Below are 18,728 nucleotides of genomic sequence, written 5' to 3'. Positions count from 1 at the left end.
CTCGTAAATTAACTGGAGAAATTTAGCGCCGGCAAACTCCGCGGCGGTACCGAAGCCTGCTTTACTAACTTCATCGATCATGGTCATCCTCTGTGACAGTGTCCGAGTCATTGCTCGACGGTAATCAGAGTAGAACCGCTCGTCGCCTTTCGACGGAAGTCATTCTTAAGCCCGGGTGTCAGATAAGCCTGAACAGCTTTGGATACACGAGACTTATAAAACTTGAGATATCTTCAAGTTTCATCTCTAAACCAGGAAGATATCCCAAGTCTCATAAGTCGACTCCCTCCCCAATACATCGAGTACGATGCCATCCCGAATCAATCTTATATTCGTAAGGCCACTGACAAACCTTGAGGCCGGGATGGTTGAATGACTTTATTTGTAGGGAGCAGGTTCCTTTGGGCTTCTAGGGCCACAATCGAATGGAGCACGTATTCATTCAGTTGAACAGGCTCGAGAAACCATCAGTGTATATCTCAATCATGGATATGCCACCATCGATACCGCTCGTCTATATGGTGGCGGAACATCTGAGGAGGTGAGTGGTCGTGCAAAATGCTGAAGCAGCGTCATTAACGACACTGAAGTTCATTGGCCAAGTTGATCTCGCGGAAGGATGCTATATAGATACCAAGTTTGAACATTCATCTCTGCACAACTTACAGTGAAAACCTGACGTTTCTATTTCACAGGGCCCTTTCATCGAAGCCTGGCGATCTGTCGCCTAAGAATCTTCAAGCCTCTTTGATGGAATCTTTGAAGGCCCTGCGCTGTAAAAAAGTGCACATCTTTTATTTACACACGCCTGACCGAAGCGTGCTCATTGAGGACACCTTGCAAGAGATCAATGACCTTTATAACGAGGGACATTTGTACGCGTTTCTTTGCGTATTGCATTCTCCGCTCAACATGCTTTAGCGAACAATTTGGCCTGAGCAACTATAACTCTTGGGAGGTTTGTAATGAGCCGTAATTCATTTATTGAAAAAAAGTGTGATTCATTCGTTCAAGCAGGTCGCTGAAATTATGGGCATCGTGAAACAGAATAACTGGATCAGGCCTACAGTGTATCAAGGCGGATATAACGCAATAGAGCGAAATGTAGAAGTGGAGTAAGACATTTTCGATTTGACGACTTGATTTTTTTCTGAGATTGTTCAGGCTCATTCCTTGTCTGCGTCATTTTGGGATCAAGTTTTATGCGTACGGACCATTGGCGTACGTCTCGTATAGCCTTTGTCATTTGTTGGATGGCTTACATTTGTCTTACAGAGGCGGTCTTCTAGTAGGAAAGATTCTCGATGAAGATAGCCTGAAAAATACCAAGGGAGGTCGTTGGGATCCTTCTGTATCCCACCTGGCACCTTTATTACATGAACAATGCAGACCACTGCTGTCAATTCTGCGCGAATTGAAGGAGATATTGGTGCGCAAAGGAGATGACTTTTAACCATGTCAATCTTATTCAAATGCATCAGGATGTGCATAACGTCCGCATGGCTGAAGTAGCTCAACTATGGCTGCAACACCACAGTATGCTCCAACCTGGAGATGCAGTTATTCTCGGTGCAGCATCACCCCAGCAAATGGATGATAACATCGTGCAATGGTGCGTCCCTTGTTTGGTAGATGATGTTATCCGTACCTCATTTCCATCTCTCCAGTGAGGGAGGACCGCTCCCGGATGAGATAGTGAAATTGTTGGAAGAGGCATGGAAAAAGGCAAAAGCTGTTGCATCTCATTATGCCATGTAGATAAAATCAAGGATGGACTCAGACACCCCTATGGGTGATCTCCAAGCACACTAGGAACGCATCATGACAAAATTACCTGTCCTTCAAAACGTTTCAATCAGAACAGTTAAAGACTTCCTAGTGTTTCAGCAGCTGGGTTAACGTGAGCATATACCTTTGCTTGTATGACACTTAAATGTTTCAACTACGATAGAGACAATGATTGGAAACATTAATCCGTGAGCGATGAACATTATATTAGTCCACGAAGCATAAGTAAATGTACTGAAAACGCCCAATAAAATGAGGTAATGAAATGTAAGAAACAATGATGTCCAGTCGCAATGGCCACAATGCAAACTCATACGGGAAGAACGGTTTTGAAGACGTAGTCCCAGATCTTGCTGGTAACACCGAAACCTAGCTCGAAGTTTTTGTAGTGGTGTGCAAGATGGTATTTCTTCATGTGCCGCAAGTATGCAGGTAACTTCGTGTGGTGAAGTCTGAAGGCGGATCAGTATAAGATGTCAAATCAGAATTGACCAGACTCACGCGTAATGCATACAGTCGTAAAGGACATCTGTAAAAGGTGATCAGAACAAGTTTCAAGCTCGTACACACCTACTTACAAAACGTGAATGAACCAGCAATGATACCGTTAGCGACTGGAGTGGGGAACAGGATATACGCGAGGCGAGTGAATGGAGCTTGGAGGATTCCAAACATTACAGGCGGCATGACGAGCCTGAGTCTAAGAGAAAATTAGCAACCATGTTATACTCCCCTGCGGAATTGCGCACCTATCCATAGGCATGTAATGATGAATACCGTGAAGCAAAAAGTGAAGCGTCAAAAACGCAGGGTGGTCGGGCAGGAACTCGTCAATGTGGAACAGGAAACGATGCATCCCATATTCTAGAATCGTCCATATGAAATTCCCCAAGAAGAAGCATGGGAGCGTTTTAGCAAATGCATCTAATGTTACGGTCGATGTGAGGAAGAATGGGAGCAGAGGATTGGACATGAAGGTGGGTATGGGGCCATTGAACTGGAGCATGGATCGAAGGAACAGATTTGCGGTAATTGGTAGCCAAATCAGTGGTACCGCATACCACACGGTCCGCGTGCACACCTTTAAAATCAGATAAGATGGGAACACAGATTTCTAGGCATGCTGCGCACCTCAAAGATATCGTAGGCAAAGAGGCGAGCGGAGTCTTGCAAATGTCGTGGTTGATGAACTTGCTTGAGATAAAAGGATTTGCTATATCCAGACAGTCAGAAAAGTCTTCGAGGAGGTGTTCCCAACGTACCTAAAGTTGGCCTGCCACATTTGCTGCAGTAAGGGCGTGCGCAGGTCCAAAAACTGTGTCTTCTCAAAATCTTCTGCAGAATTAGTGTCTTCGGGGTGGAAGTCATCTGGAGCTTCCCAGTCTGCAGAGCAAGTACCTCATGAGTATGTTTTCCAGTAAAGCGCAGCTGAGTACGTGCCATCTCTGACAACTGTTGCTTCCGTCCCCAAACGTCCAATCACGTATTCCTCCAACATGTCATACGCAGAGTCAGAGTGATCATGAGAATCCCCATCTTTCATGATACTTTCTACGTCTGTTCCAGCATGCGCGAGAATGAGGTCGTCTCCTCCTGGGTGGTCAGGCACAAACCCAGTGACATCGTAGACCTTTCCACGGCAGGTTATCCAACAACTTTTGGCAGACTTGTGGTTTGCAACATCCTCTTCGGTGTAAATGCAAACGCGTTTCGTGATCGCCATGCTTGTTGGAGTTTAGTCAGACAACAAACTTTGTGCTCTCAATTTTGACCTTTTCATTTCCTGCAAAAGTTCTCACGATCCGGACGAGCATAAATAGCCCCTATTTTAACACGAGTTTTCGGCTAACTAACGGGCGCGTGATACATCGATAGATCATTTCCCTCCGACACTCCCAATAACATTCTGCGCAAGCTCTGCACTCCACTTGCGGAGAACATGTTTCATAACCTTCCCGCTGGCGGTCTTCGGGAGTTCTCCCGGTGTGTCATCTTCGCCGACAAACCATACCCACGCTGGAGCATTCTGGGAGAACGTCAGTTTGGCAGAGAGCCCTGCCTCCGGAACTCACCTGTGGATTCATACTCTCTGCGACAGTCCGGCGGACGTCCTCTCTTGATATGTTGGTGCTCGGTTCTCTGACAATCCATGCGCCTACGACCTCTCCAGTACTTTGTATCAGGTACAGAGACAGCCGCAGCTTCCCTGACGCAAGGGTGCGCAGTCAGTGCGTTCTCAATTTGGACCGGAAATAGATTCTGTAAGCTGAGTTAGGCGATGATACCACTTACGCGAGACGGAGTGCGTCACCTCCCCGCCACGAATAATAATGTCCTGTGAAGTAGTTCATTCTCTGGATTACCGAGTCAACACGTGTACTAACCTTTATCCTGCCGACAACTGCAGGATATCAAACAATTTTCGAGATAAAGTAACAACAGGCTTACTCTTCAGATATCCTTCCTCATCCATGATCCCTTCGTCACCTGTATGCATCCATACTGTGGACGGGTCATTCGGATCCGCCCGCATGACCTTCTGCGTTTGTTCCTCATCCTCCCAGTAGCTAGATTTATTTCAGTGGACACAAACAATAGAGAAACTAGACCAAGCGAACCCTTTCTGAACAAGATAACCAGCAATACACAGTTCACCTGGCTTGCCGACAGGGACAATATGTCCATCTTGGTCGATGATCTTGGCCATCACGTGCGGTTGCACTCTACCGACCGTCTCAACACGCTTGATGATTGGATCCGCCGGTGTGGTTTGAAAAGATACGGGGCTGAAATAAGATTAGCGACCGTTATAGAACCACATTCCCGACGAGGGAGTGAGTTCACCTTGTTTCCGCTGTTAAAAGGTTAATTGGCCGAATTTCAATTGGACGAAATAGGAACCTCACTCATTCCATATGCAATAGACAGATCTACGAGGTTCAATTTCTCGATGAGTTGTCGCATGAGGTTGATAGGTATTGGCGAGCCCGCCGCAATGCCAGTCCTACATTTCAGCATGTCATGATTGATGATGCGTAATTAGGCAAGACTTAGTTCCACTTACCGCAGGCAACTCAAATCCAGCTTCTCTCCAGCGTCTTGCCGCTTCTGTACTTCTGCCAAGACACCCAAGAAATGCGTGGGGACGCCATGCAGGGCCGTACATCTGTCCTGCACAACAGAGTCCACGATAGCTTTGGGGTCATAGATCTCTGAAGAGTATACAACACAAGACCCATGGGACCATGCAGCAAGGTTACCGAGGACTAGGCGTGCATGAATTCAAGGTAAGAATGGCTGTACAAAAACACAGAAAATTGTCACTCATCAAAACAGTGGAACAGAGGGGGTACATTGCCTGGTGAGAAGCATCTATATTATGCGTTGCGAGAATTAAAGGTGAACGCACAGAGGACATCGTCTGGACCCAGTCGCATACAATCACCAATGGAGATACCATTATTGAGTAAGTTTGTATGAGTTAGCTTAGACGGTATTCAGGAGCGGTGCAAGCATTGTAGAAGGTAATCATTTACTGAGACAGCCTTGGGAGCACCGGTGGTCCCGCTATGTGTCATTATTTACTGTGAGCGAATGAAAGGTCATCTACAAGAAAACCCACCTAGTAAACTGCAGGTTGATAATCTCAGTCACTTCTTTGAGACTGGACCAATTCTTCAATATGACGCTGTTCCCACGTATCTTCTCTCCATATCAAGGTCTCTCTCCAATCAGTGATACTCTTCACATCGCACGTCTCTCGATGCCACTCTGCAGTGTCGTAGACATTACTGACCATGACCAAGTTCCTCAGCGAAGGAAGGGCGGGCTCTTGGATATTACCGGGACTTGAGTTGCACAACTCAGGAAAGGCTTCAGAGAGCATCCGGATATAATTAGACGTTCTGATGCGAGGTACAGTAAAGAGATGGGTGACGCCGACAAGGTTGAGTGTCTCCACCTGTAACACGATGGTTCAAGAGCAGCAGGTAGCGTATAATCAACTTACAAGTTCATTCAACCTGTATGCAGGGTTCAGCGTTACGAGGATTGCACCTATGCTCGCACACGCCCACTGAAGTGATGCATAAGAGCTTCAGATAGGAATACGCTCTAGATTAGCGGATATCACCCATTAGAACCAGCATAGCACGACACCTATTGTTCCCCATGAGTACTGCAACGCGATCACCCTTCCTGACACCCATCGCGACCAACCCTCGCGCAAGGGCTCGTATGTGCTTATCGAACTCGTCAAAATCCCATGCTAGGTGGCTGATCACGTTGAGGTTCCGCGATGGCGGCCCACCGTGAGCGCGGGGACGTTCTTGCCTACAAATGAGGGCAGGACGGTGAGCATGTTTTCCGAGAATCTCTTCTCTAAAGAAACCTGTGAGCGTTCGAAGGTCCAGGGAGCGTTCAGTGGGTCCCGGACAGAGGAAGACGTGAGAGAGCGATGTCTGGCGTTACGACGCGTCGACGCGCCAGTTTGCAACGCCGACCTGACACTTTGACGAAATCCCAGTGAGGTCATCTTGAAAAGAATCTAGTACCATCCACGCCACAAGCGAACAGCTGACCTCCGGGCACATGACCAGCGTTGAAGCGTCGGGTAAGACAGAAGCTTGAGTCTTCGCACGTACTATGTAAATGACTCCGGTCTTGCCAAAAATATTGACAAACGCTGAAACCAGCTTCGTCGTGTAACATCAAATCGATATCTATATTATCATCTTCAGCGCACTTGCTCTTCCTTCTTTGTAGTCGTCCTCATACTGCAGCCTTGCTAAGTGCGGACTTGGTGCGGTCGGAGTCTGGACGGATAACACGTTTGCGATCTTTTTGCCATGGGTCTCCGGCGACAGCCTGACATGAAAACGCGTGAAATCTCGTGGGGAACGATGTAAGTGCATATGCAGTCTACAGAGACGTCATTTTTGCGATGTTAGCATGATCATCCCCGATAGTCACTAGTCACGATGGAGGTGCAAACACGATCGGCTTCCCAACCCCTACCGGCTGCACCCGTGCCTTTTCGGTGACACTACATAATCATTTGATACCTTACTTGAAAGTTTAGGTGTTCTACTGAGTGTTCTATGTAGACTTTTGCGTCGACGTCGACCTCTGTTAATATCTCTGTCCGGTGCCCGAATCCCGGGTCTTGTCGCGGCAATCGAAAGTAAATAATTTTTGTTTCCACCTCGGCATCGACATAAAACAGGAGCGCTCAGCGCACGCAATTGAACCACACACATCAGGACGATATGGCTCAGTCTGCCACTTTCAATTCTTCTGCCTTTAGCTTTCAAGTCGTCCTCGGTCGCATTAATGGAAAAACCAACGACCGAAGGAGTGTCCATTAATGAGGCTTCAGCAAAGCTGAGGTTACATCATTTTCCCAACTGGCAGACTCACTGTCCTTAGCTTGTATGCATTCTTCTGGCATCCAGCCCCATTAACATTGTCTTTTTCGTTTGGTGGTGAATCCCTGACAGTTTTGGTTGGTTTGTCGGAACTTAGGTTGGCACATACACATCTCGAGGATATATGTGATGTTTCTGAGACGATCCTTGCGGGGTGCGAAGGTGAATTCCTTTTCACGGACAGACTATCACCATAAAAAGGAGGTTTCAGCACAATGACTGAGCTTACCAAGTCAATATGGACCTCCGAGGATCTATACACTGCAAAAATGTTGTCAGCAGGTTTTGAACCAGCTACAAGATAAACAGATTTTGACTCTGTTGACAGTTGTGGTAACCACTTGGATAAGACCCGTTAGATGGGCCTCCGAGGAAGCCATCCATGTCAATGTCAAGGTGTGTTCAAAAAGACCTGTTGTTCGGCAGGTTTCGAACCTGCACAGTCCAAGAGACATAGATTTTGATTGTGTTGTGGTAACCACTTGGTTAAGACCGATCAAGACGAGCCTCTGAGAAAACCATCCAAGAGTGAATGTTAAGGTGTGTTCCGATGGGTTGTTGTCGGCAAGTTTCGAACTTGCACAGTCCAAGAGAAACAGATTTCGACTCTGCTGCGATGCTTAACCACTTTGGGCAGGATGCTTCCCAAGTTGAGAGGAAGAACTGTCCATGAGTGAATGAATGTCAGACGTCAAGCCTTCGTCGAGGTCCGGTGCTCGCCCATTTTTGTGAAACACACGAAATGAGTCGAAAAACACCAGACTGAGATAAGGTCCAGCACTTGGGGAGTGATATCACGTGACTACTACAAACAACACTTCTAAAGACGGAATCCGGATCACACTTTGAAGTTTGCACGTGCCACGGACACAAGTGAGTCGACCATTCGCAGCTGGCGGCTATACACATCTAGCAACCCTTCATGAATCAATATGGGGGCTTACTACGACGAGATCGAAATCGAAGATATGGCATGGGATGAGGCAAAAGGTGTCTACCATTATCCCTGCCCCTGTGGTGACCGCTTCGAGATCTCTCGCAAGCAGCTCACCAACTGCGAGGACATCGCAACGTGTCCGAGCTGCAGTCTAATCATCAGAGTCGTCTATGATCCAGTACGTTACGTGGATCTTCTTCAGTGAGATGCACTAACATGAACAACAGCTTGATTTTGAGGACGAATCTCCAGATGATGAGGGGTCTGCATCACAGGAAAGCGAAGAGGATGAGGAGGAAAGTGACAACAGCGACGATGACCAGTTCGAGGATGCTCTTGAGAAGCTTACTTTAACTGAACCATCGGCAGCGTTGGTTGCAGCAGCAGCATAAGAAATTGATTTCCTTACTCATTCCCTCTCGATGATGATAGTCTATGATGCACTACGATATTAATGCATGTACGTCATCAACCTCTATGAATGCTCTTGCTAAATCACAATTCATTTTCGACATTAGTACTCTGAACATATAATATTCTCATGTGAGGTTCATTGTCATCGATTGACATGAATGGGAATCAGTTTCCTTCATAGCGCGGATACAAGGGTCGCTCATACTGGGTAGATCTCCCTATACTAGAAAGTGCCCTTTAAATATCAACTTTACTTTTGGAACTTGCAGAGTCACAGATACAACCAGTGAATCGCGTCAGAATTCACGACTTAAACCGAGTCATGTTACAAGCCGCGATTAATAAGCGTGATTGGGCGTATTGCCTCACTAAACGAGCACGACTGGGGGGGGGGTCTCTACCCAGCACTGTTCTCGCACTGACTCGTTTTAGAGAACTGTGGCTGACCTCTGTTCACAAATTTTATCTTCCAGCCTTCAGTGAGGAGGGGTTGGGTTTGAATTTTTCTTGTATCATTTGACTTATCAAACAGTACCCTCTCATATATTACCCCTCAGAACGTTTAACACTCGGATGGGGGGCTGGGAAGGAGCCTGGAGTAATACATAGCGCAAAATGATATATAGTAATAGGATACACAACTGGAGTTAACATTAATTAGACGAGAAAGAGGGTGGCTTCAGAACTAAGACCCTATACAGACGAAGTCTCATTTGACAGTGACGACAGTGCTTCTTGAAGATAATTTATCACTTCTTCTACTGACGGACGACCCTCCTTTGCCGTTGACCAGCACCGCCGCATGAAATCCAGGTGATTAGGTTGGATCCCGATGGAGGAGTCGATGGGCTCTATGTGTCCGAACTTAGCAGAAATAATATGTATGGCGGTCTTCAGCCAGCAGTAAGGCTGTTTCCCATACAGGACCTGCACACAGGTGATATTAGTGTCACTAGCAAGCCAACGAGAGACTACGAGCCTGAAGCATGATACCGCCGAGAGCATATATGTCGGTAGATTTAGTTGCACATTGTGTAGGCTCATCTTCCGGGGGGTCAAGGAGCTCTGGAGCGACCCAACGTACTGCACCGGTGTGGTAGGAAAAGGCGGGGTTGGTTTGCACCAAGATATTTGAGATGCCGAAATCTGCAAGACGAGGGGATCCATCGGCAGCGACCAGAACATTATTCTACGATCACTATAAGATGATTCCACTTGCATGGCACGTATGAACTTACGTCGGTGAGGTCACCGTGTATCACGTCGCGGTCGTGGACTGCAGACAACATAATTATATCGGTCACTTCCATAGTCAATCCATCACTCACGATACTGGAGCCCCTCTGTAATCTGTTTAAGCTATTGCACATGTAGTAAGTGTCCCCATTCAGCTTCGTGAATGAAACTCACTAGCAGAAGCCTATCGACCATCGAGAGGGTCTCATGGGCATTAAGGTAAGAGTTTAAAGTCCCGTTCAGCATCCAGGGGGAAACCAATGCGCGAAATGGGCCGAACTGCTCTACAGTGCCATACAAGGGCAATACATATTGGTGCTCCAACGCAGCCCATATAATTGTCTCGCGGTCAAGGTTCTGCATCTCAAAAGTTTAAATATGCAGTCGTCAGACTAGACCCCAATATACCTTGTTGATTTTAACATATTCACGATCACTCAGGTTTCGGAATCGTGGGGATTTGACCGCGACCTGAAGTCACAATAAGGGTATGCAGAAAAAGTAAGTTTATGAAATACCTCATACGAACTTGCGCCGCAGTTCCATATACACTTGTAAACATCTCCAAGACCACCCGAGGCAGTTGGGCAGCTGGTTTGCCTGAGGATATCACTTGGTTTGATACAGAGAACACTACTACTGGTCAATGTTTACAAAGTCCTTCTCTGAGGCAAAGAAACGACATACGAGTCCTCTGAGTCAGACGTACTAGGGAAGCGTCCATTGGAAATTTGATCATCGGAAGTGACGACAATCGGGGACGGGCTTGCGGGAATACCATCAACCACAATCTGAACAGGGGATGCTTGGCGACCAGATGCACGACCAACCTGTCAGAGTGAGATGAATGGATGGCTCCACGACTGGACAATGTCGACAAACGTACAAGACCAAATAACTGTCGCAAGCGGTTGAGCACGTTCATTGTCGGCGGGAAGTCACAGTGAGAAATAGTCCTATTCCTTAGCATTAATAAACTGCATTCTTATATGCAGACAACATTGGTGCGACAACATCGCAAAGTTACTGCCCCACCGATAATTACGTGGAAAGAAACTGCCAGTGCGTAGGATCAAACCGAGGACACCACGACTGGTATTAGTCGAAGTACTTAATATTGTGGATGAATCAGATCAGAATGGAGGTTGTCCTCCCACTACAAACGCTCATTTCAGTACCTACAGGAGTCGAGCGGGAAACCTACTAGTGCTGATGAAGGGCGGCAGACAATGAGATATCTTGAAGCGTGCGGTCAGGGATATGAATAACACTGGCATTGCTGAAAAGGGCAGTAACTGCACGAGGCAATATCTGCTTTCAGCGCCCTTGTTAGTTACTAAAAGACAAACCTCGAGGCGAAGAGATAGAACTTCAAGAATGTTCGACTGGCGATATTATAATAATTCAAACTTCACCAGGTTACAAAACATGGTTCACACCAGTCGGCCGTTCAGTGAAAGCCCTTTCAGTCTCAGTTGGGAAAAGCAAACGGTTGCACCGAATCGATCCGTCCCATTTCGCCTGCACCAATAGTTTTCAAACCACTTATCTGTTCCTATATTAATGGGGCCTGCACAAGGCCTGCGAGGCATCTCTAAAGCTCACACAGGGTCCGAAAGAAACGTACCTACGTATGTCAAGGTTTGAGGTGGAGACACGCCGCAACGGCCTGTGTCCATCAACGAAATTGGCAACCGGGCCATATTGAAATCGCGAGGTTTCATGCAATGTGACTCCGAATCATCTTCATGCTCCAGGATACAGAACAAACTGGGGATGTAAGGTTGCCTGGCTTGGGTAAACTGCCATCACAACTGGTACAATTGTCTTCATATCATGACAGGTTAGGGCGAGGTTTCGTATTTCTGAATCTTGCTTAATTCGATCATCCAGCATTGATTCTGCTGCCAGACTCATGAACTGGTCAGTTTTCCGCCTTGATCGGTCCTAAATGCTTTCCTTCGTACGTACATTTAAATCACCAATGTTTGCAGCTATCTTTCGCGCTTGAATGACAAGACCGCGTCTCGTGACTGTTGTGTAAAACACGATCTTTAGCTCATGAGTGGCACGACATCTACACAGCTGGAAATGTGACAAACCCTGAAGACTTCACACGTAAACCTAAATTGAACGTTTGCAGCATGCAAAACTAATGCTAATTGGTACGTACCTTCATCATGGATGATTACCTCTCCAAGGGAAGTTTCAGAGTCATTGTTTAACACTGGTTACTAATACTACGCAGCGGATAGAGAAGGTGATTGGCTGGTGCACAAGGTTTACTGTGGCAAGAGATGGCTGAAGAGACGTCTGCCTGCCTTCCAGGCTCCCCGTGGTCCTAGGAGCTCCCGGGAGGCACCAATTGTTTCCTCGGGTAACTGGTCAAGAAAAATCAGCATCGCCCAATAAACCTATCCATGTTCATTAACACTCACGTATTAAGTACAAATGCTGAGTGGATGAAAGTTGAGGTAAGTAGAAGTGACTTCCTGGTAAAGAAATTCGAGCTATTACTCATATACTTACATAATAGAGCGTTTTCGCTAAGTGACTTACGATGTGAAACGACGCAAGCACGTCATACTATACAGACAAGTGGTATCCGACATTTATGCGCGTCGTCATAGTATGCGCTAGTGAGGGCTGGGACCCGGGGGTTGGGATCGAGCTCGGACTTCAATACCACACCAGTTCTAGTTCGTCAGAATCGTCACTGAAAAATTCGGCAAGTTATAAGTTATTTCTCTGCGCTCCACTTGTTCTAGTTAAGTGTAAAATTGACAAGCCGTAAGTTAATGAAATCCTTGATAAATCACCTAGCAAAAACGCTCTAATAACTCCCTAATTAGCTCTTTCTAGCGCAGTGGCATGATCTGATCCTAGAAAGCTCAGGATATCGACGGCAGAGGGGCGACGTCCTGCATCACTCCAGCATTTCTCGATGGAACTCCAGAAAGAGTCTACGTCGTGCGGACTCGACGGTCTTGTGGGCTTCTTACCCTTGAGTATCAGGACAGTAACTTGATGATCGCTTCGCACATCTGCATAGGGTGGTCGACCTGTCATAACCTACGGGATCTTAGTCGCAAACCAACGTAACTACTATGGAATGCCTCAAACCTGAAGCATGATGCATCCAAAGGAATAAATATCGCTGGCTGGCTGTGGAGGAGTTGATAACTCTTCGTTCTCGGGCACCTTGAAGAGCTCTGGCGCAGCCCACCGCACGTTGCTCCTGATGTATGAAGTCCCTGAGAGCTCGGAACACATTGCGAGGATTCCATGGTCTGCTACGTGGGCATTGTGGTCCAAATCTATCAGAATATTGTTCTGCCGTTCCAGATCAGAGCTAGAACGTGGATATCAGATAACTATCACGTACGGCAGTAAGGTCACCGTGAACAACACCCTTCGAGTGGACTGCAATGTTGTTACTCATTATTCTTACAAACTATTGAGAATTCCACACACGGTAGCTGATGGCTGCAGCGACTTGCCGCAACTAAGGTTCTAATGAATACCATGATATACGAGCGCTCCTGAGAAACAACTCACGATCCGGAGCTTTTGTTCGATGGTCAATTCTGTGAAATGGCGTTCAAGATATGTGGTGAGCGAGCCGTTGTGTATCCAGGGGAAAACCATTGCTGGAAGTAGGCCAAAATCGTAACTGAAACCGAGCAGAGACAAAATATTTTCGTGACGCAGTTGCTTCCGTGCATGAAAATCATCCAAGAGTCTCTGCAAAGACATGGGGTTTGAGCAAGCGTACCACACGCCAAGGGGAAGCTGAGAACATACTTGAGTGAGTCTGGCTCTGGAATCGTCGCCTACGATATCGATCCTTATGGATTTGACTGCTACCTGTCATGGATTTAGATTGCTGGACAGCCATATGTGTAGCATGCTTGCCTCCAGGCCTTGACGGTTGGATGCGATGTAGGTGCATTTCCATACATCCCCGAAACTACCGTGCGCCATTGGATGAGGCGACTCTTTGGATACGAATCCCGTAAGGTCGAGTAGGCTGCATTAAAAATTGCGTGAGGAAGTGCGCTGTCACAGGGCATTATGACCATGGACTTGCTGGTTGTCGGGATCTATCTCGCTACCACCTGTGGTAGCTATCGTGACAGATGGGTGGCTTCTCCACCACAGCAACTTCCTCCCGACCTTGTCTAACCAAGACCTGCAGTGGGATAAGAAATGTGGAATCATTTAGGTTAGTAGGCTTTGCGTCGTGCTCTTTTAACGAGACAGGCTGAGGCGAGTTTGTACTAGTACTGCCAGATGGTGACACAGAAATAATAAGTCGATACCCGAGTTGCTCCTGCAAATAAAAATGATTGATCAGTCCATCGCCCATTCCAAATCAGTGTTCGGAATTCGGTCCAGAGTGACTCTAGTGAATTAAAAGTCGTATTAGCCATACCGTTGTCTCTCATTGAATCCGCGATATAGAGTCATGAGCATCGACTGACCTTACCCAATGAGTGAGCGAATCCTGACCCGATCAGCCCAATTACGCTTGAGTCAAGATCCTTGCGCAACAGTCCTTACAGCAGCAACAACGGTCACTTCCTCGAGTCGTCTTTTCTGGGCGTTCCATCCTGTTGTGCACAGTAAATGGATCGACTTGTCTGGGTTTGTAATGTTGTAGCTTGAACAGAACATTTCAATTCCCGTTGGATGTGCGTTACGAGTCTCATGGCCATTTCACTGATTCTCTATCGACCGCCGGTACAACATGGAAGCTGTGGTGCTTTGTGGGTTGCTAGGACAAAAGAAACCTGCATGAACCCATGTTATGATTTCTTTGGGGGTCACTACTGGATAAAAATAAATTGCGACCTAAGATATGACAGCTCATGATCAATCACGGTGAATAACGGTGTACAATAACCCAGGCATGGTCAAAAACTTACGAATGAAAACAAATGCAGGGACAAGCTTAGCGCAAGACCACCGTGGGTCGTGTTCAAGGACAAATTTTTTACGTATCTTGTATGAATTCGGGCGCCAGCGGACAAAGTTCACAGCTATTTCAATCAAGGGTTTCAAAGTTTCGTTTCGCTTAAGTTCAAACGTAAGTCATTCGTTTTCGGGTGCTAATTCTCGCTTTACTGAGACTGATATTCACATACATTTCGCAGTGTATGACGGGACGCGCTGGCAGTGGGGTAAGTTTCGATTCATGATTTGATTTCACTTATAAATTTTGTTTAATTTCACGTTTCGGTTTCTCCTCCAACCACGTATACGATCGCCCTCACATTCACGCCCTTGGAGCTGAAATGAAGACACCGCTAGTACGCCGAGTCCTCCTATCTTTGCATGGGCAAGGATAAAGTATGCGATAGAAATAGTCAATATGCACCACCCAATAACTACGATTTGCGACTAAGGACTCCAGGCCTATGTGTGTCGAAGACGCGCGTAGTAACTGTATGATGAATGCCTCTCAACAGCTTCGTGAGTCGAAGTCTACTTCTTTTAGTCTCATGCAAAGATTCACATTTATCACAAGTTCAATGTAGAGTTATGGAACTCAATTAAAGTCCTCAGACTTTTCCTGTTGAGTCTTCAAAAATCGATTATCGAGAACTCCTTGACGAGGACGCCTGTTGTGACGCCCTGGTGCACCCGTGCCCAACTTGAATATCACCCTCAATTCAACGTCATCTGTCGTGTCGGAATCTCTCATACTACTCTTCACATTGCCTTAATTTCATCTCCCGCTCGTTTGCTCTTTCCTGGTGCTTTTCCCTTCTCCAGCTGTTTTTTCATACCTCACAGCTCACATCATCCTTACGCGCATCGTTTTCCTAGTGCTCTCATTCTCACCGCCTTCATCGTGGATATCGCGATTACATGTTGTTCTGTACGGTGAACACATTGAACTACATATTTCGTCCCACCCTGTTTTCTCAGATTTTTAACCTACTTTGAATGTACTCGGTGTAACAGGAGCTTGAATGACCAAGATGTACGCAACAGTGATGTCCTTCCGTGCAGCTTCTCAGTCCGCTATGGGAAACACGGATGCTATGCACTTCAACACAATCTATGGCACACGCGCAAACGCATCTCTGATGAAATCGGTATGCCTTGTCTGTCGTTATGTGCTCTCACAGACCAGCACGAACATCGTGCAGTTAGTTCCTCGATAAGTCATACGTTCGCTTGGACAACCCTAAACTCTGATTGGATGCTGAGTATAAACTATATAGAATACAAAGTATGATCCACTGTAAACGTTACATCTAAGTTATATCTGAAAAATCAAATCGATAGAATACAATCATCACAGTACTAAGATCTGCAAGTGTTGACTTTAGTAAGTGAGAGGAACAAAAAGGGCTTTGAGACTCACTCCTCTCGGCAATTTTGCCAGTGTTGTCCATGTGCCATGCGGCTCAAATCAAGCTCAGGACGGACATTCTCTGGGTATCACTAATGCAGTCACAGGGTTATAAAATGAGTTTCGAGAAGCAGATGGTACCCAGAATAAGAGCCCTACCACCCATCCACTGTCACTATTCAGGAAAAAGGGGGTAGAACTGTGGTCATCATGGGATGCTCACTCCGTTAGCTCAGAGGTATCACAGAGCGCATGGATGGAGTTAGACGAGAAGGAAATGAAGTGATTGTTCCAAGTGTTCGATTTCATGGTAGTGATGGTCTCGATCGTGCAATGTTCATCTGAGAATGCTGATGGATCTGACACGGCGCACTGTTGCGATGGCTGCCTCGTCGCTGCATCCCACAACCGAATAGTCTCATCGTTCGAACCAGTGATGATGCCAGTGCCGTCTGGCGAGAACGATACCGAGAGTGTGCCACCGCAAGGGTTCACCGACTGGCTGCCCCGTCCTTGCATCCCACAGCCGAACAGTCTTATCGTCCGAACCAGTGACGATGCGAGTGCCGTCCGGCGAGAACGAGACCGAGTTGACATAATTAGTGTGCCCTCGCAAGGGCTCATCGACTGGTTGCCCCGTCCTTGCATCCCATAACCGAACAGTCTTATCCCAAGAACCAGTGGCGATGCGAGTGCCGTCCGGCGGGAACGAGATCGAGTTGACATAGTCAGTGTGGCCCCGCAAGGGCTCACAGGCTGGCTGACCCGTCCCTGCATCCCACAGCCGAACAGTGTTATCCCAAGAATTAGTGACGATGCGAGTGCCGTTCAGCGAGAACGAGACCGAGTTGACATAATCAATGTGCCCCCGCAAGGGTTCACCGACTGGCTGTCCCGTCCCTGCGTTCCACAACCGAACAGTCTCATCGTTCGAACCAGTGACGATGCGAGTGCCGTCCGACGAGAACAAGACCGAGGTAACTGAAGAAGTGTGCCCCCGCAAGAGCTCACCGACCGGCCGCCTCGTCCCTGCATCCCATAGCCGAACAGTGTTATCCCAAGAACCAGTGACGATGCGAGTGCCGTCCGGCGAGAACGAGACCGAGGTAGCTGAATCAGTGTGCCCCCTGAGCACGGTCTGAACAGCCGGCCAATTCACATCACGTCCAGATGCTACACGAAGGGTATTCGGAAACCATACAGAAAACTTTCTCGATAGTGGAGAGTTGGCAGGCGAGAATGGGAGTGCTGATACATACAGATGTGGCGTGCTGTATAAAATGATGCTGCCAAAGACTTGAATGAACGTCTGTGTATCCGTTGCAGCCAACGAGACATCTTTGAATTTGGGATGGCCCTGTGGTTGTGCATGAGCGTTTGATCTGGCACTCAGTAGCAATGTGCTCACCTTTAGCCACTGGGGAATGAGTGAGAGGGCAGCGACTGCACCGCTGAGCGCGTTGATCAGGGCGAGTAACTTGAGCCAGAAAAACAGCCGCTCGTGGGCGAACAACAATTTCACTTCTTTCGTGAGTTCCTTGTCGAAGGCTGTGGTTCGTACGTGCGACGTCCAAAATCGATAGGAATATGACAGATGTGGAAGAACGTATTTTTGAACTCGTTCTTCCAGCCTAGGATCATCGCAATTAAGCAGATACGACGACTTCAAATTACAGATATTGAAGCGAAGACCCTGTTCCATCACTCGAAGTGACGTAAATGCAAGGTCATGTTGCGCCTTTGACAAGTCAATGAAAAGCTCTCCACTGGATGATTTGTCCGTCAAGAAGTCACGGAAGGATGCGTGAAGGGGTCGGATTGGAGAATCTGGGTTGGTGGTGCCACTGAGGAGGGAGCCCATACCTTCCACCACAAGCTCCACGTCGAAATTGTCCTCTCGCATGGGAAAATGGCGCCTCATGACGTTCAGGGAAGCTAAAGGGAGGGGTTCAGCAGTACCTAATATTTGTCCCGTCAATGGGCGGAATCTCGCTAGCCGTCGAACGCGATTTCTGCGAATGCTGGACATGGGTAGATGTATCACTGGGTAAGATATCTGTTAAAATGAGGACATACATGCTGTGCAATAGCATGTTTTTCTCAGCAGGATCGCGTGACACCACAGCATCGTAGCAATCAATCGGAGATAGCCCCACATGAGGTTCTTTGACGTATCCGCAGGCGAGACACGCCCACTCGAAAAGTCCATCAGCTTTCTCAGCGAGCAATGCGAACTCTCTGTCCTGGAAATCCACCCCTTCCAACTCCTTGGATATGTAAGCATGGAGAACGCTTACCCGTACGGTGGACGTATATGGCTACGTTGCGAGTGACTTGGTCCCCAGAAGTTTTGCATGAGCATATCCAACACGTTACTGTACTGTTGGTTCGTATCGTTTGCTTCCGAGACGATATTCTTCCCGAGTCTCATCCCTGCGATAACGATAGAGGCTTGAGACAATGCAAAGCGCAACAACTTGTTATGGCTCACAAAAACTCTTAGTCTCCGAATAATTTTTGATGAATTGAGAACATCCAAGATTTTGCTGAGAGATCTGTCCAA

At 47.2% G+C, this 18,728-nt stretch overlaps 7 protein-coding genes across 7 annotated transcripts; 2 read left to right on the top strand and 5 right to left on the bottom strand.

Moving 5' to 3' along the window:
• Positions 1-48: 48 nt before the first annotated feature.
• Positions 49-1,888, top strand: BJ212DRAFT_1462921 (NADP-dependent oxidoreductase domain-containing protein). Its single transcript, XM_041338938.1, has 10 exons — positions 49-334; positions 389-541; positions 591-637; positions 696-875; positions 922-958; positions 1,018-1,115; positions 1,165-1,221; positions 1,276-1,429; positions 1,482-1,612; positions 1,668-1,888. Exons 1-10 carry the CDS (start codon positions 308-310, stop codon positions 1,756-1,758), a joined length of 975 nt encoding a protein of 324 aa, XP_041192383.1. The 5' UTR covers positions 49-307; the 3' UTR covers positions 1,759-1,888.
• Positions 1,889-1,928: 40 nt separating this feature from the next.
• On the bottom strand, positions 1,929-3,553 carry BJ212DRAFT_266635 (uncharacterized protein). Its single transcript, XM_041342787.1, has 7 exons — positions 3,229-3,553; positions 3,051-3,171; positions 2,920-3,001; positions 2,538-2,869; positions 2,367-2,488; positions 2,290-2,317; positions 1,929-2,240 (listed from the first exon to the last, which is right to left on the bottom strand). The coding sequence occupies exons 1-7, from the start codon at positions 3,509-3,511 to the stop codon at positions 2,099-2,101; spliced, it is 1,110 nt and encodes a 369-aa protein (XP_041192382.1). The 5' UTR covers positions 3,512-3,553; the 3' UTR covers positions 1,929-2,098.
• A 111-nt stretch (positions 3,554-3,664) lies between these two features.
• On the bottom strand, positions 3,665-6,380 carry BJ212DRAFT_1447468 (acetyl-CoA synthetase-like protein; the record flags this gene model as incomplete). Its single annotated transcript, XM_041338401.1, has 17 exons — positions 3,665-3,814; positions 3,861-3,950; positions 3,976-4,047; positions 4,100-4,123; positions 4,173-4,189; positions 4,237-4,355; positions 4,407-4,574; positions 4,679-4,792; positions 4,853-5,054; positions 5,123-5,146; positions 5,198-5,273; positions 5,325-5,355; positions 5,411-5,433; positions 5,459-5,749; positions 5,798-5,882; positions 5,947-6,248; positions 6,291-6,380. 17 exons carry the CDS (start codon positions 6,378-6,380, stop codon positions 3,665-3,667), a joined length of 1,878 nt encoding a protein of 625 aa, XP_041192381.1.
• A 1,691-nt stretch (positions 6,381-8,071) lies between these two features.
• On the top strand, positions 8,072-8,897 carry BJ212DRAFT_1360572 (uncharacterized protein). Its single transcript, XM_041335889.1, has 3 exons — positions 8,072-8,329; positions 8,379-8,611; positions 8,670-8,897. Exons 1-2 carry the CDS (start codon positions 8,147-8,149, stop codon positions 8,541-8,543), a joined length of 348 nt encoding a protein of 115 aa, XP_041192380.1. The 5' UTR covers positions 8,072-8,146; the 3' UTR covers positions 8,544-8,611; positions 8,670-8,897.
• A 304-nt stretch (positions 8,898-9,201) lies between these two features.
• BJ212DRAFT_1360567 (kinase-like domain-containing protein) lies at positions 9,202-10,066 on the bottom strand. Its single transcript, XM_041335888.1, has 4 exons — positions 9,976-10,066; positions 9,804-9,924; positions 9,545-9,754; positions 9,202-9,492 (listed from the first exon to the last, which is right to left on the bottom strand). The coding sequence occupies exons 2-4, from the start codon at positions 9,852-9,854 to the stop codon at positions 9,259-9,261; spliced, it is 495 nt and encodes a 164-aa protein (XP_041192379.1). The 5' UTR covers positions 9,855-9,924; positions 9,976-10,066; the 3' UTR covers positions 9,202-9,258.
• Positions 10,067-12,549: 2,483 nt separating this feature from the next.
• Positions 12,550-13,780, bottom strand: BJ212DRAFT_1577743 (kinase-like domain-containing protein). The gene is made up of 7 exons (XM_041342201.1): positions 13,717-13,780; positions 13,606-13,668; positions 13,360-13,545; positions 13,276-13,306; positions 13,187-13,224; positions 12,925-13,134; positions 12,550-12,873 (listed from the first exon to the last, which is right to left on the bottom strand). The coding sequence occupies exons 3-7, from the start codon at positions 13,447-13,449 to the stop codon at positions 12,646-12,648; spliced, it is 597 nt and encodes a 198-aa protein (XP_041192378.1). The 5' UTR covers positions 13,450-13,545; positions 13,606-13,668; positions 13,717-13,780; the 3' UTR covers positions 12,550-12,645.
• A 2,404-nt stretch (positions 13,781-16,184) lies between these two features.
• On the bottom strand, positions 16,185-16,814 carry BJ212DRAFT_1360549 (uncharacterized protein; the record flags this gene model as incomplete). The annotated part of the gene is made up of 2 exons (XM_041335887.1): positions 16,185-16,257; positions 16,389-16,814. Coding segments are annotated over 2 exons (463 nt in total), but the record flags the coding sequence as incomplete, so codon positions are not given.
• Between the last annotated feature and the right edge of the window lie 1,914 nt (positions 16,815-18,728).

This window comes from Suillus subaureus (genome assembly GCF_016647635.1).
Source record: "Suillus subaureus strain MN1 chromosome Unknown BJ212scaffold_19, whole genome shotgun sequence".
Classification (NCBI taxonomy): domain Eukaryota; kingdom Fungi; phylum Basidiomycota; class Agaricomycetes; order Boletales; family Suillaceae; genus Suillus; species Suillus subaureus.
Note: the sequence above shows the minus strand (reverse complement) of the source record. Positions and strands in the feature narration are given on the sequence as shown.

Excerpts from the sequence above, each read along its gene's own strand:
- BJ212DRAFT_1462921 (XM_041338938.1), top strand. The coding sequence starts at position 308 with ATGCCATCCCGAATCAATCTTATATTC. Across the intron at positions 959-1,017 it reads GCAACTATAACTCTTGGGAG|GTCGCTGAAATTATGGGCAT; the intron begins GTTTGTAATGAG and ends TCGTTCAAGCAG. Across the intron at positions 1,613-1,667 it reads GATGATAACATCGTGCAATG|TGAGGGAGGACCGCTCCCGG; the intron begins GTGCGTCCCTTG and ends CCATCTCTCCAG.
- BJ212DRAFT_266635 (XM_041342787.1), bottom strand. The coding sequence starts at position 3,511 with ATGGCGATCACGAAACGCGTTTGCATTTACACCGAAGAGGATGTTGCA. Across the intron at positions 3,172-3,228 it reads AGCAACAGTTGTCAGAGATG|ACTGGGAAGCTCCAGATGAC; the intron begins GCACGTACTCAG and ends CTTGCTCTGCAG. Across the intron at positions 2,870-2,919 it reads TTGCCTACGATATCTTTGAG|GTGTGCACGCGGACCGTGTG; the intron begins GTGCGCAGCATG and ends CTGATTTTAAAG.
- BJ212DRAFT_1360572 (XM_041335889.1), top strand. The coding sequence starts at position 8,147 with ATGGGGGCTTACTACGACGAGATCGAAATCGAAGATATGGCATGGGAT. Across the intron at positions 8,330-8,378 it reads TCAGAGTCGTCTATGATCCA|CTTGATTTTGAGGACGAATC; the intron begins GTACGTTACGTG and ends CATGAACAACAG.
- BJ212DRAFT_1360567 (XM_041335888.1), bottom strand. The coding sequence starts at position 9,854 with ATGTTGTCTGCAGTCCACGACCGCGACGTGATACACGGTGACCTCACC. Across the intron at positions 9,755-9,803 it reads TACACGGTGACCTCACCGAC|AATAATGTTCTGGTCGCTGC; the intron begins GTAAGTTCATAC and ends TAGTGATCGTAG. Across the intron at positions 9,493-9,544 it reads TCGGCGGTATCATGCTTCAG|GTCCTGTATGGGAAACAGCC; the intron begins GCTCGTAGTCTC and ends ACCTGTGTGCAG.
- BJ212DRAFT_1577743 (XM_041342201.1), bottom strand. The coding sequence starts at position 13,449 with ATGGTTTTCCCCTGGATACACAACGGCTCGCTCACCACATATCTTGAA. Across the intron at positions 13,307-13,359 it reads TCGAACAAAAGCTCCGGATC|TTGCGGCAAGTCGCTGCAGC; the intron begins GTGAGTTGTTTC and ends TTAGAACCTTAG. Across the intron at positions 13,225-13,275 it reads CGCTGCAGCCATCAGCTACC|TCCACTCGAAGGGTGTTGTT; the intron begins GTGTGTGGAATT and ends ACAACATTGCAG.